The sequence below is a fragment of the Erinaceus europaeus genome, chromosome 13, assembly GCF_950295315.1.
Source record: "Erinaceus europaeus chromosome 13, mEriEur2.1, whole genome shotgun sequence".
NCBI classification, from domain to species: domain Eukaryota; kingdom Metazoa; phylum Chordata; class Mammalia; order Eulipotyphla; family Erinaceidae; genus Erinaceus; species Erinaceus europaeus.
This window is the reverse complement of record NC_080174.1, coordinates 11,931,500-11,944,371: the sequence shown is the minus strand read 5'-3', so window position 1 is coordinate 11,944,371 and position 12,872 is coordinate 11,931,500. Positions and strand designations below refer to the sequence as shown.

The 12,872-nt window shown below is 42.7% G+C and overlaps 2 protein-coding genes across 2 annotated transcripts in view; one reads left to right on the top strand and one right to left on the bottom strand.

The window, feature by feature from the left end:
* The window catches only part of RMND1 (required for meiotic nuclear division 1 homolog), a 630,052-nt gene that overhangs the window by 102,367 nt on the left and 514,813 nt on the right, over positions 1-12,872 (bottom strand). The window lies entirely within an intron of this gene.
* The window catches only part of CCDC170 (coiled-coil domain containing 170), a 90,065-nt gene that overhangs the window by 27,456 nt on the left and 49,737 nt on the right, over positions 1-12,872 (top strand). The window contains exon 7 of the mRNA XM_060205122.1: positions 5,197-5,341. Coding sequence (XP_060061105.1) covers positions 5,197-5,341 — 145 coding nt within the window. The remainder of the gene's footprint in view (positions 1-5,196; positions 5,342-12,872) is intronic.

Genomic DNA, 12,872 nt, shown 5'->3' with positions numbered 1-12,872 from the left:
TAACTTTTCCCTTTTGTTGCCCTTGCTGCCTTTATTGTTATTATTGTTATTGTTATTATTGCTGTTGGGTAGGACAGAGAAATGGAGAGAGGGGGAGAGAAAGATAGACACCTGCAGACCTGCTTCACTGCTTGTGAAGTGACCCATCCCTGCAGGGAGGCAGGGGGCTCGAACAGGGATCTTTATGGTCTTCCTTGTGCTTTGTACTACGTGCACGTTATGTGCTGTGCTAGTGCCCGCTCACTTTCTCTCTCTCTCTCTCTTTTCCTTTCTTTCTCCCTTTATTTATTCCTTTCTCTCTCCCTTTCTTCCTTCCTTCCTTCCTTCCTTCCTTCTTTCCTTTCTTTCTTTCTTCTTCTCCTTCTTTTTTTTTTTACATGTTTTAATTATTTTTATTGTATAGAGACAGCCAGAAATCAAGAGGGAAGGGGGAGACAAACAGAAAGAGAGAGACACCCACAGCACTGTTACATCACTTGCAAAGCTTCCCCCCTACAGGTGAGGTCCAGTGGCTTAGACCTTGGTCTCAAACCCCAGGTGCTTGTGCATTGTAACATGAGCACTTAACCAGGTGCGTCACCACCTGGACCCATAAAGTCTAGGTTTTCCACATTTAGTTCTGACAAACAGTGGTTAATAAGACTAACTTGCAAATGAGGTGTTTCTCAAATATGCTTTAGCAGTTGTACGTGTATGAGGGGCCAGGCGGTGGCGCACCTGGCAGAGCACGCCCGTTACAGTGTGTGAGGACTCTGGTTCAAGCTCCTGGTGTCCACTTGCAGGAGGAGAGTTTCACAAGTAGTGAAGCAGTGCTGTGGGTGTCTTTCTCTCTCTCGGCTGATCTCTCTCTCTCTCTCTCTCAACCACATTGTTTTTCTCTTTTGGGGTCTTTCTAGCTTCTATCTTTCCATTGCCTTTTCCTCTCCATTTCCTTTGACTTCCAAATACTGGAGCCCTGCCTCCAGAGCTCTAGTTTGGAATCTCTTCTCTAGAAATTCATCTTCTTGGTGATTTCATCTAGTCTCCTGATGTTAAGTGCGATCGTAGTGCTAGCGACTGTCACATTCCTTTATCTAGTCTTCATCTCTTCCCAGAATTCAATTCCCACATATCTTACTCTAATGGGGCCATGTCTCTGTGAAGATCCAATGGGGATGCCAAATTAATATGCCCCTCAACTAGCTCTTGGAGTTTCCACAAAATCCTGCTGTATTTTTCCTCATGTAATTTAATGGCGATTCCATTCTAGTTGATCATGGTGAATTGAAGTTTAGTATTACCCTGATTCTCTTTCTCTCTTTTATTTATCATTTATTTATTTATTTATTTATTTATTTATTTATTTATTTATTTATTTTTGCCTCCAGGGTTATCACTGGGCTCAGTGCCTGCACTATGAATCCACTGCTCCTGGTGGCCATGTTTTCCATTGTTGTTGTTATTGCTGCTGCTGTTGTTGTTGGATAGGACAGAGAGAAATTGAGAGAGGAGGGGAAGACAGGGGTGGGGTGGGTACAAAGAGAAAGACAAACACCTGTAGACCAGCTTCACTGCTTGTGAAGCGGACCCTACCCCCCTGCAGATGGGGAGCCGGGGACTTGAACTTTCACCTGCACACCACCACCCAGCCCCCTCTTTATCTCTTTTTAAACAGTAGCTATTAAATTAATGAATAATGAAATCACATACTCATTGCAAAGTTAAAAAAAATATATAGAAGGTAGCACATCGGGTTAAGTGCAGGTGGCGCAAAGTGCAAGGACAGGCGTAAGGATCCTGGTTCGAGTCCCCGGCTCCCCACCTGCAGGAGAGTCGCTACACAGGCGGTGAAGCAGGTGTCTATCTTTCTCTCCCCCTCTCTGTCTTCGCCTCCCCTATCGATCTCTTTCTGTCCTATCCAACAACAACTACAACAATAATAGTAACAACAACACCGATAAACAACAAAGGCAACAAAAGGGGAAAAGGTGGCCTCCAGGAGCGGTGGATTCATGGTCAGGCACCAAGCCCCAGCGATAACGCTGGAAGCAAAAAAAAAAAAAAAATATATATATATGTATATATATACATATATATACATATATATATAAAAGTGTCCACAAGAATTTTCAGTTACTCCAAACTGTGTGATACTAGAGAAGTATTACATTAGTTAATATTTTTTGAATATATATTTAGATGGCCCTTCATAGATCATGTAACATCGTGTAACAAACTATTTCCACTGAAAATTAATTGTAGATCTTTCTGCAAGTCATTCATTACAATATTTTACCTACCCAGATTATCACTGCACCAGGAATCCACTACACCTGGTGGCTTTTCTTTTTTTCTGTTTTTTTAATATTAATTTTCCCTTGTTTTTTTTATTGTTGTTGTAGTTATTATTGTTGTTGCTGTTGATGTTGTCATTGTTGGATAGCACAGAGAGAAATGGAGAGAGGAGGGGAAGACAGAGAGAGGAAGAGAAAGATAGACACCTGCAGACCTGCTTCACCGCATGTGAAGTGACTCCCCTGCAGGTGGGGAGCCGGCGGGGAGGGGGGGCTCGAACCGGGATCCTTCTGCCAGTCTTTGTGCTTTGTGCCATCTGCACTTAACCTTGCTGCGCAACCACGGGACTCCCTTTCCGTTTTGTTTTATGTTATTGTTTTGATCAAGACAGAGAGAAAGAGGGGGAGAGAGAGGGAAAGAGAAAGAATATCTGCACCAATGCTCCACTCTTTGTGAACTTCCTCCCTGCAAATGGGAACTGTGAATTAAAAAAAATTTTTTTAATATTTATTTATTTTTCCTTTTTGTTGCCCTTTTTTATTGTTGTAGTTATTATTGTTGTTGTTGTTGATGTCATCGTTGTTGGATAGGACAGAGAGAAATGGAGAGAGGACAGGAAGACAGAGGAGGGAAGAGAAAGATAGACACCTGCAGACCTGTTTCACTGCCTGTGAAGCAACGGTCCTGCAGGTGGGGAGCCGGGGGCTTGAACCGGGGTCCTTATGCCGGTCCTTGCGCTTTGCGCCACGTGTATTTAACCCGCTGCGCTACCACCTGACTCCCGTAAATTTTTTTTTAAGATTTTTAAAAAGTATTTATTTATTTTTTGTTGCCCTTGTTGTTTTTATTGTTGTTGCAATTATTATTGTTGTTGATGTCGTCGTTGTTGGATAGGACAGAGAGAAATAGAGAGAGGAGGGGAAGACAGAGAGGGGGAGAGAAAGACAGACACCTGCAGACCTGCTTCATCGCCTGTGAAGCCACTCCCCTGCAGGTGGGGAGAAACTGAATTTGAACCTGCCTCCAGTGCATTGTAATCAACACATTGTACTAGATGAATCAACACTGACTCCCACTCACCGTATATATTAATGGGGGTAGTGCTTTACAGTGCAATCATTGCATCATATTGTTTTTTAATGATCCAAGATGTTGTACTCCAGGAAATAATCCAAATTCACTGAGCCAGCTCCTTTTGCTCCTTCCTGTAGGCTCCTACCTTACTCACAAAATTATTAACCCAACTGTAGTAAATTGTCCCATACCTTCATATTCTCATGCTGATGTGAAGTTTTGTCCTTAGTGTAGAACCCTGGAACTTAGTTGGACTAACGTGAAATGCAAATAGGAAGTGAAATGATTTAGACACTTGAAATGGAGAAGATTGACATCATGGAGGCTAGTGCATAGAATCACGTATGTAAATGTGTTAGACCCGTAGCATAGCTGTGCTACATGCGAGTCAGAGAGACGGAACAAACTTTACCTTTCCTCTGCTGAAATGAAGAATTTCAAGATGCATTACTGTTGGTCTTTTATTGTTAAACATTTTCCCAAATGGAAATTCGATGTGCTTTTGAGTAATACGCAATTACATGCTTTGTTAATCTTTGAATAGAGTGAAAGAATTTGCAGTAAACACTCAACATAGTAAGTAGGGAAAGCAATAATCATGTTTATTATCTAGAGTATGCTGAAAAAATTGTCACCAAATTACCGAAATGCTTATAATTTGCCTTGAAAATATGTTTATTTTGGGGTGATCTCTTCATCTCAAACATTTAGAACATTTGAAATGGACTGTACTATTTCATTAAACCTAGCTGAGATGGGAGGTAAACTATTCAGAGCAGAGTATAAAGGCACTGGCTTTTCTTGTCTGAGCCATTCCAATAGTTTTTTTTTTTCTTTAAGTGTGAAAATGGGGACTGGGTAGTGCTGCACCTGACTGAGCACATACGTTACAGTGTTCAAGGTCCCAAGTTCAAGCCCCAGATCCCCATTTGCACACGCACAGTGAAACAGTGCTGTGGGTGTCTTTCTATTCCTCCCTTTCTGTATCCCCATTCCTTATGAATTCCATTACATCTCTTTCCAAAATAAATAAAATAAAATAAAAGATAAAAAAGAAAACTTGAGTTAGACATTTCAAAAAAGCTTGTCATACCTGCAGAGATAAATAATAATTTTTTTTTTTTTTTGCTTCTAGGGTTATCACTGGGGCTCAGTGCTGCTGTTACAAATCCACTGTTTGTGGAGGGTATTTTTACCATTTTGTTTTTGGATAGGATAGAGAGAAATTGAGAGAGGAGGGGAGACAGAAAGGGAGAGAGAAAGACAGGCAGACCTGCCTCACTACTCATAAAGTGTCCCCCTTGCAGGTGGGGAGCCGGGGCTCAAATCAGGATCCTTGCACCTCATATTCTGTGTATTTAACCTGGTGCAGTACGGCCCGACCCCCAAAAATAAAAAATCAAAGTGGTGTGAAAATAATGATCTTTGTTGGTGATTGAACATTTATATCTTCAGGAGGTGGGAAAATCTTTTGCTTTTTTTTTTTTTCAATTGTATTTTTGCCTGTGTGTAAACTGGAAGATGCCTTACCTTTGGCAGAACACAATGTGATCTTTGCAAGTAAGATAAAGCATATGCTGCCCCAGAAACACTGTGGATGTATGTGGGATCTACAGGGCTGCCTGCCACTCATTCTGCAGATCCCAAAAGGATGAGGACAGAAGGTAGGGGACTTATCTCCCTACCTGTTCTAAGCTGCTGTGAAGAGTTTCCCACATCCCTGCGGAGTAGCTGGCCCTCAATGGCCACCCCTTCTCTCCTTCTTTCCTAGGAACTCATGGCAGTGATGTACTGTGTCTTCTTTCCTATGGTGTGAAAACCATGACTTGTCTGTTTTTTGTTTGATAGAAAGTGCTTAAGAGACAATGAGGAGACTAAGAATCAAGCATCAGAGAGTTGCAGGAAACACGAGGAATTTCTGGCTCACCTGCGTGACAGCTTAGCACCAGACAAGAAGAATGAAGAGGCAGTCGAGGAAGATTTGATTCTGAAGGTGTTTGTATACACATTGAAACAGGCTGTGCGTTTACTGGTCACACTGTTCCTTGAGAGGAAGTGCTGTGGTTGGGTCTGGAGGTGACAGGTGACAGTTTTCCAAGTGTGGAATCAACTACAGTGTGACTTGGGGCAAATCATATTGTCCTTCTGAATCACAAATTCAAGACCCCTTCTAACATTCTTGGGATTAATTATTCTCCAGAAAGGATTCTTTGTTAAGTGCACACGTGTGCATGTGCGTGCGTGTGTGTGTGTGTATGTACTGTTTTAGAAGATAGTTGTGTTCTCAGGATGCACATTCACATCTTCCCCAAATACATGTCAATACACTTCCTCTCCCACCAAACTGCAAAAATACCTTTCAGTTGCATTTGATGATTAATTTTGATGATATATTTTAGAAAGCTTTTTTGTTGTTTTCATTCTAGTCTCCCCTCCCTTCCTCTTTCCCTCTGTGTGTGTCTCTCTCCTTTCTCCCCCGCCACATACACACACACATACACCCAGTCCAGCTAAATGTCTTTAACAGAGTACTTAGTGAGTATAAGGTTAAGATGCATTCTAAAGCACTTTATTGTTATTATTATTAATTATTTTATTGGCAATTTAATAATGATTAGCAAGATTGTAGGTTAAGAAGGGTAAAATTCCATATAATTCCCACCACTCGAGTTCCATGTCCCATCCCCCCATTGGAAGCTTCCTTATTCTTTATCCCTCTTGGAATTATGGACTAAAATTCTTTTTGTTGTTGTTGTTGTTAGATAGGAGAGAGAGAAATTGAGAGAGGAGGGGAAGACAGAGAGGAGGAAAGACACCTGCAGATCTGCTTCACCACTTGGGAAGCGACCCCCTGCAGGTGGGGAGCCTGGGGCTCGAACCAGGATCCTTACTCCAGCCCTTGCATTTTGTGCCATGTGCCCTTAATCCACTGCCACCCAGCTCCCTGGACCAGAATTCTTTATAGGGTGCAGAAGGTGGAAGGTCTGGCTTCTGTAATTGCTTCTCCACTGAGCATGGATGTTGGCAGGTTGATCCCTATCCCCCAGCTTGTTTGTGTCTTTCCCTAATGGGGTAGGGCTCTGGAGAGGTGACACCAAGGGACACACTGGTGAGAACATCTGCCCAGAAAAGTCAGCTTGGTGTCATGGTAGCACCTGCAACTTGGTGGCTGAAAAGCATTAAGATATAAAGCAGGACAAATAGTTTAATAATCGGGAACCTAAAGCTAAGAATAGAGCAGATGGAACAAAGGGTCTTTATGTGGGAAGAAGCTAGGAAGTCTATTTTAGGTATATTCCAGTTGAAACCAAACACCGAAAATCTTGCTTGCCATTAAGATGGAAATGAACGATAGCGACTGAATAATTTCCTGAGCTCCTGGTGATCCATTAGGACACTTAGCAGTGTTTGGACATGTACTGTGTCATTAGCTGATTTATAAAACTTTTGAAATCCTGTCTGTCTTTCTTGACAGATTTTCATGCCTCTTTTTTTTTTTTTTTTTTTTTTTACTGATTTAACATCTTTTCACAATATTATGAAGTTGTGGGAGCAGTTTCACACCTAGATATGTGTGTATAAAAGTCACCACGCCTATTATGCAAAACGATTCTCATGTCTGAGATTCCGAAGTCCCAGGTTCAATACCCTGCACCAGGTTCTAGATAAAAAACAAAATAAAAGGGACCAGGTGGTGGCACACCTGGTTAAGCGCACATGTTACAGTGTGCAAAGACCCAGGTTCAACCCCTGGCCCCCACCTGCTGGGGGAAAGCTTCACGAGTGGTGAAGCAGGGCTGCAGGTGTCTCTCTGTCTCTCTGTCTCCCCCTCCGCTCTCAATTTCTCTCTGTCACTATCCAATAAATATAATATAATATAATATAATATAATATAATATAATATAATATAATATAATATAATAAAAATACCCACACCCCAGACTAACACTCTAGTGTCCCAAAGACACTTCTGGCCCCCAGATCTTATTCCCTCTGATAACTGTCATTTTCAGAGTCTAAAAGTCAGACACCTTTTTTTTTTTTTTTTAACCAAAGCAGTGCTGAGCTCTGGCTTGTGGTGCTGGAGATTGAACCTTCTATCTTGGAGTCTCAGGCATGAGAGTGTTTGCATAACTGCTGTGCTGTCTCTCCACCCCATGCCCTTTAATTTCTCAAGTCATTTATATTTCATATGTAAGTGGATCCATCCAGCTGTTGTATGTAACCTTGTAATGAATTTTACTGGAAGCCCATCGATTTTATTCCAAAAGGCATGATATTGTCTTTTTTAACAGCTAAGTAGTATTCCATGCACAATATGTCCTATAGCTTCTTTATCCTACAGTCTCTTAGTGGGCATTTAGACTGATTTAACAATTTGACTCATCATTTTCATGCATTCCTTCTTTAAAAATTTTTATCTTATTGCCACCAGGATTATTGCTGGGGCTTGGTTGTGGGCATTACTAATCCATTGCTCTGCTTTTGGCAGCCATATCCTCTCTCTCTCTCTCTCTTCCCTATTTTATTTGATAGGACTGAGAGAAATTGAGAGGGAGGAAGAAACGAGAGAGAGAGAGAAGGAGATCTAAGAGAGATAGAGAGAGACCTGCAGATCTGCTTCACTGCTCAAGAATCATCCTTCCTGCAGGTAGGGAGTGGGGACTTAAAACCTGGGTCTTTGCATATGGTAATGTGTGCACTCAGCTAGGTGCACCACCATTTGCCACCCTCTACCCCTTCTCGCTCACATTCCTTCTTAAATGTCAGCTCCTGGTTGTTTACTAGTCTCTCAAGTCATATTCTCTGAAAACTGCAATAGGATTTCATTTCACTTACGGAAGTAAAATGAAGCCCACTTCTGCAGTGTTAGTTCAGATTAAAGTTTGTCAAATTTCTTGGAGGAGCCTAGATGCCTCACCTTTACCCCTCACCTGCCCCAGGAAGCTAACTGCAATAGACCACCTTGAAGTGTGGTTTATGAGAATTATCTTTAAATCTAAGGGTAAAGAAAAGTTTATTAAGAAGCTCCTTTTCAGTTGAGGTCTATTTATACATAATGACTTGCTATGCAGCTGCTAAAAATGATGGAGCCATCTCTGTTGCCTCATCTTGGACAGAACTTGAAGGAATCATGCTAAATGAGATAATCCCCAAAAGAAAACAAATACTATTAGACAATCTCACTTATAGGTGCAACTGAAGAAACAGGGGACATAAAGAGAAAACACAAAGTGGAACTTGTCTGTTGTATCGCACCTGAGCATGGAACTCTGGGAAGGACGGGGAAGGGAGGAGATGGAGAGGGCTTTGCAACTCTGGTGCATGATGCCACAGGGGAGCCTATGCTGAGGGTGAGAGTGTTTAGCAGACACCCACCACAGGGAGATGAGAAATTGAACCCATATGCTGACAGCTGTACGGTAAACTTAATCTCCAATAAAATTTTGAACAAGTAATACGAAAGAAAGAGAAAAAAGGGAAGAAGGAAGAAAGAAAGAAAGAAAGAAAGAAAGAAAAAAGGATAGGAAGGAATAAGGGAAGAAAGAAAGGAAATAGGAGAGGAAGGTAAAAGGGAAGAAAGAAAGAAAGAAAGAAAGAAAATAGGGGAGGAAAGAAAAAAAGGAAGAAGCAAGGAAGAAAGAAAGGGAAAAAGGAGCCTCTCTGCATGCCTGTCTTTCCCACATGTCAGACAGAACTTCCCGGGCTCACCTGGATGCTGAGAACGCCTGACTCATAATTTGACTCAGTTCCTGTAACTTTGAGAACGTTGACCTCTATGGCTCAGTTGACCCAGACAGAAGGCTGCTACTAGCTAATTCCTGCGGTTGGCTAGTGACTCACCTGGAAACTGTGCTTTCAGATGTAATCCATCTGTTCAGAACCCACACACTCCAGGCTTCCATTCTTGGTCACTGGTCACCTGCCTGGGCCACCTCCAGGCCAGGTATTAAACAATAGCAGTTCCCTTGACCTTCCAGAATTGGCATAGTTACTCGGATCAGTCCACTCTAAGCCTGCTTACCCGATCCTATTTGTTCCTTCCTTTCCTGCTCATTCCTTTCCCCTTCATCTCTGTCTCCTTATGGCATGAGTGCTTCCTGTGTGACCTTATATGGAATGTGCACCCCCTCCTCTTGGGAATAGTGAAATGTCTTTTCTTTTAAAAATATATTTATTTATTTGTTGGATGCTACTGAGAGAAATCAAGAGGGAAGGGAGAGACAGAGAGACAGAGAGATACCTGAAGCCCTGCTTCACTGCTTGTGAAGCTTCCCACCTGCAGATGGGAACCAGGAGCTTGAACCTGGGTCCTTGTACTTGTGTACTCAAGTGGGTGGGCCACTGTCCAGGCTCTGAACTGTCTACTTTCCCCTCCCTTCCCCTCCCCTCCCCTCTTCTCTCCTCCTTTTTCTCTTCTTTTCTTTTCTTTCTCTAGTGCCAGCTATCAAACCCAGGACCTTGTACATGCACAACATGTGCTCTGCTACTGAGTCACGTGCCTAGCCTGGACCAAATGCTTCGCCAAATGACTTTTGTCTCCTGATATGTTGCTGTCATCATAGATGAATTATAAATGAACCTGCGTGTTTCCCTTTATTTGATAGGACAGAGAGTATTTTTTTCTTTTTCTTTTTCTTTTCTTTCTTTCTTTCTTTTTTTTTAGGACAGAGAGAATTTGAGAGGGAAGAGGGAGATTTAGAAGGAGAGAGACATAGAGATAACTGCAATACTTGCTTCATTTCTTGCAAAGCTTCCTCCCCTGTGGGTGGGGAGTAGGGGATTAAACTCTGCACCTGGGAATGTGTAAACATGTAAATGTGTATGCTTAAACAGGATGCTACCACGTGACCCCTGAATCTGTATTTTCTTTCTTATAAAAAAATTTTCTTGGGGGAATGTCAGAGGTCAAACCCAAGTCCTTATTATTATTATTATTTTGGTGGGGGAAAGTTCTAAATGTTTAATAAAAAATAAAAAACCGCTCAACACATGTGTAAGTTAACATATGTGTAAGAAACTGTCACAACACGAATGAGAGGGTTTATATAACTCCCATTAAACAGAAATGGCCCCAAGAATTGAGCTACATCCCTGGAATCTATGCTTAGATTTATTTTTATGTTTTACCTAATATTTTTAATTTTTAAATCATTTTTTATGTGTGATTAAAGGTAGGACACAAGATTGTAAGATGAGAAGGTATAGCTCCACATCACACCCACCATCGGAGTTCTGTGTCCCATCCCCCCAAAGTTAATCACTAGAGTTCTTGAGTTCTCACCTGCTTTTTTTTTTTAACCTCTTACCAGAGTAAAAGGTTTTACCATCAGCTTTTTTTTTTTTTTAAATCAAGTTTTGCCTTTTACTATCAGCTCTGGCTTATGGTGTTGCTGGGGAATGAACCTGGAACCTCAGAGCCTCAGACATGAAAGTCATTTTGCATAACCTTTATGCTGTCTCCCCACCCCAATGTCTTGCTTTTAAAACACACACACACACGCACACGCACACGCGCACACACACACACCCGGGTGATGTTCACTCTTCAGAGATGATCTGACGTCATCCACCTCACAGACCTTTAATGAGTGACTATTATCTCCAGAGGAGGTTCGAACAGTGGCATGAGGAAGCTTGCACTCTCCTGGGGGTAAAGTAGATGAAGATAGAAACAAATGGACACCCATGCTCTTCTCCCAGGGAGAAAGAAAAGCTGCTCAGGGGGTGGAGTTTGGTGGGTGAAGCAGTTGTGAGGGGCGGGCTTTAGAAGGATGCTGGGGAGTGACCAGGGGAGAGAGAGTTCAGAGGGGGGGAGAGAGAGAGTTCAGAGGGGGAGAGAGAAAGGGGGGGGAGAGAGAGATGGAGGGAGCTTACAGCTGTTTGGAGCGCAATGCTGACTATCAGCTAAAACACCTGTCAGTTTTCTCAGACAGGAAGCTGTCATGTAGAATTTCAGATCTTCCTGTAGGTGTCCTCATGGTCTTAATAGAGAAGCCGACCTAGTTTCCTGGGGCCCAAGAGCTTCTTTGACTTTTTCCTTTTCCTTCCTGGTGTTCCAGATTTTACAGAGGTCCCCAGTTGGCAAATCACACACACACTGCAGACACCCAACTGCCCTTCCCATCCCCATCATTAATACTCACTGTGTGAGTGTGCAATCCAGGATTGTTCATTCTTAGCACTGTAGTTTTTCCTTCCTTCCTTCCTCCTTTTTGTCTTTTTATTTGATAGGATAGAGATAAATCGGGAAGGAGGGAGAGATAGAAAGGGAGAGAGATACATCTTTAGATCTGCTTCACCACTCATGAAGCTCCCACCCCCCCACCCCTCCCCCTGCAGGTGAGGAGTGGGGGCTTGAACCCAGGTACACCACCACCTGGCTCCCATTTTTTTTTTTTTTTTAAGATTTAAGAAAAACCATTTAATTTATTGGATACAGAAGGAAATTGAGAGGGAAGGGAGAGATAGAAGAGGAGAAAGAGAGATACCTGCAGCTCTGTTCACCAGAGGCTTGAACCTGGGTCCTTGTGCATGGTAACATATATGCTCAATCAGGTATCTGGTTCTCCTGCTTTCTTTTTAAAAATAATTAATTTATTTGACAGAGACAGAGAGAAATCAAGAGGTAGGCTACAAGATTGTAAGATTACAACATATAGCTCCATGCCACACTCACCACCAGAGTTCCTTGTCTTTACCCTCCACATCCCACAGCTAACCACCAGAGTTCTTACCAGTCTCACCAGGGGAGATAAGGAGAGAGAGGGGGTGAGAGAGACCTGCAGCACTGCTTCACTGCTTGTGAAGCTTTCCTTCTGCAGGTAGGGACCAGAAGCTTGAACTCCACTCCTTGAGCACTATAACACGTATGATCTATGGGGTGAGCACTACCCAGCCCCTGCTCACCATATTTCTATTCAATAGAGAGTCCCATCTTGGGGCTGGGTAGTGATTCACCCCATAGATCATAAGTGTTATAGCGCAGTATTACAGTGTTGAGTGAAAACATTACAGTGCAAACATTACAGTGTTCAAAGACCCAGGTTCAAACCCCAGTCTCTACCTGCAGGGGGGAAGAAGCTTCGCAAGCAGTGAGACAGTGCTGCAGGTCTCTCTCTCTTTTTATCTCTCCCTTCTCTCTCTTACTTAATTAAAAAGATTTATCAAAGAGAGAGAGTCCTATCTTCTATTACTGTTTCCCACCTCCCCTCAAACCAGGTAACATCTTGCAAACAGTCTGAACAAATAGGTCTGGTTTGGGACTCTAATTCCCTGTCTGCTTGTCCCCTGGGGGGACCTGTCCCTTAATTACTCAGCCAGGGAAGCATGGTGGCTGCCTTTCCTGTCAGGAAGGTTTTGGTTGAATTGTGATGGACTTGCCTGGTTGTTAAGTTCAACCTGTCTGCTTGGGGTCTGCACACGGCTGAGTCCAGGCAGCCCGTGCAAATGCACGTTATTGGGTGTGGGAGAGAAATGAAGCTTCAGGCTGCTTTCATCTCATGGGGGGCGAGGGCTGTACC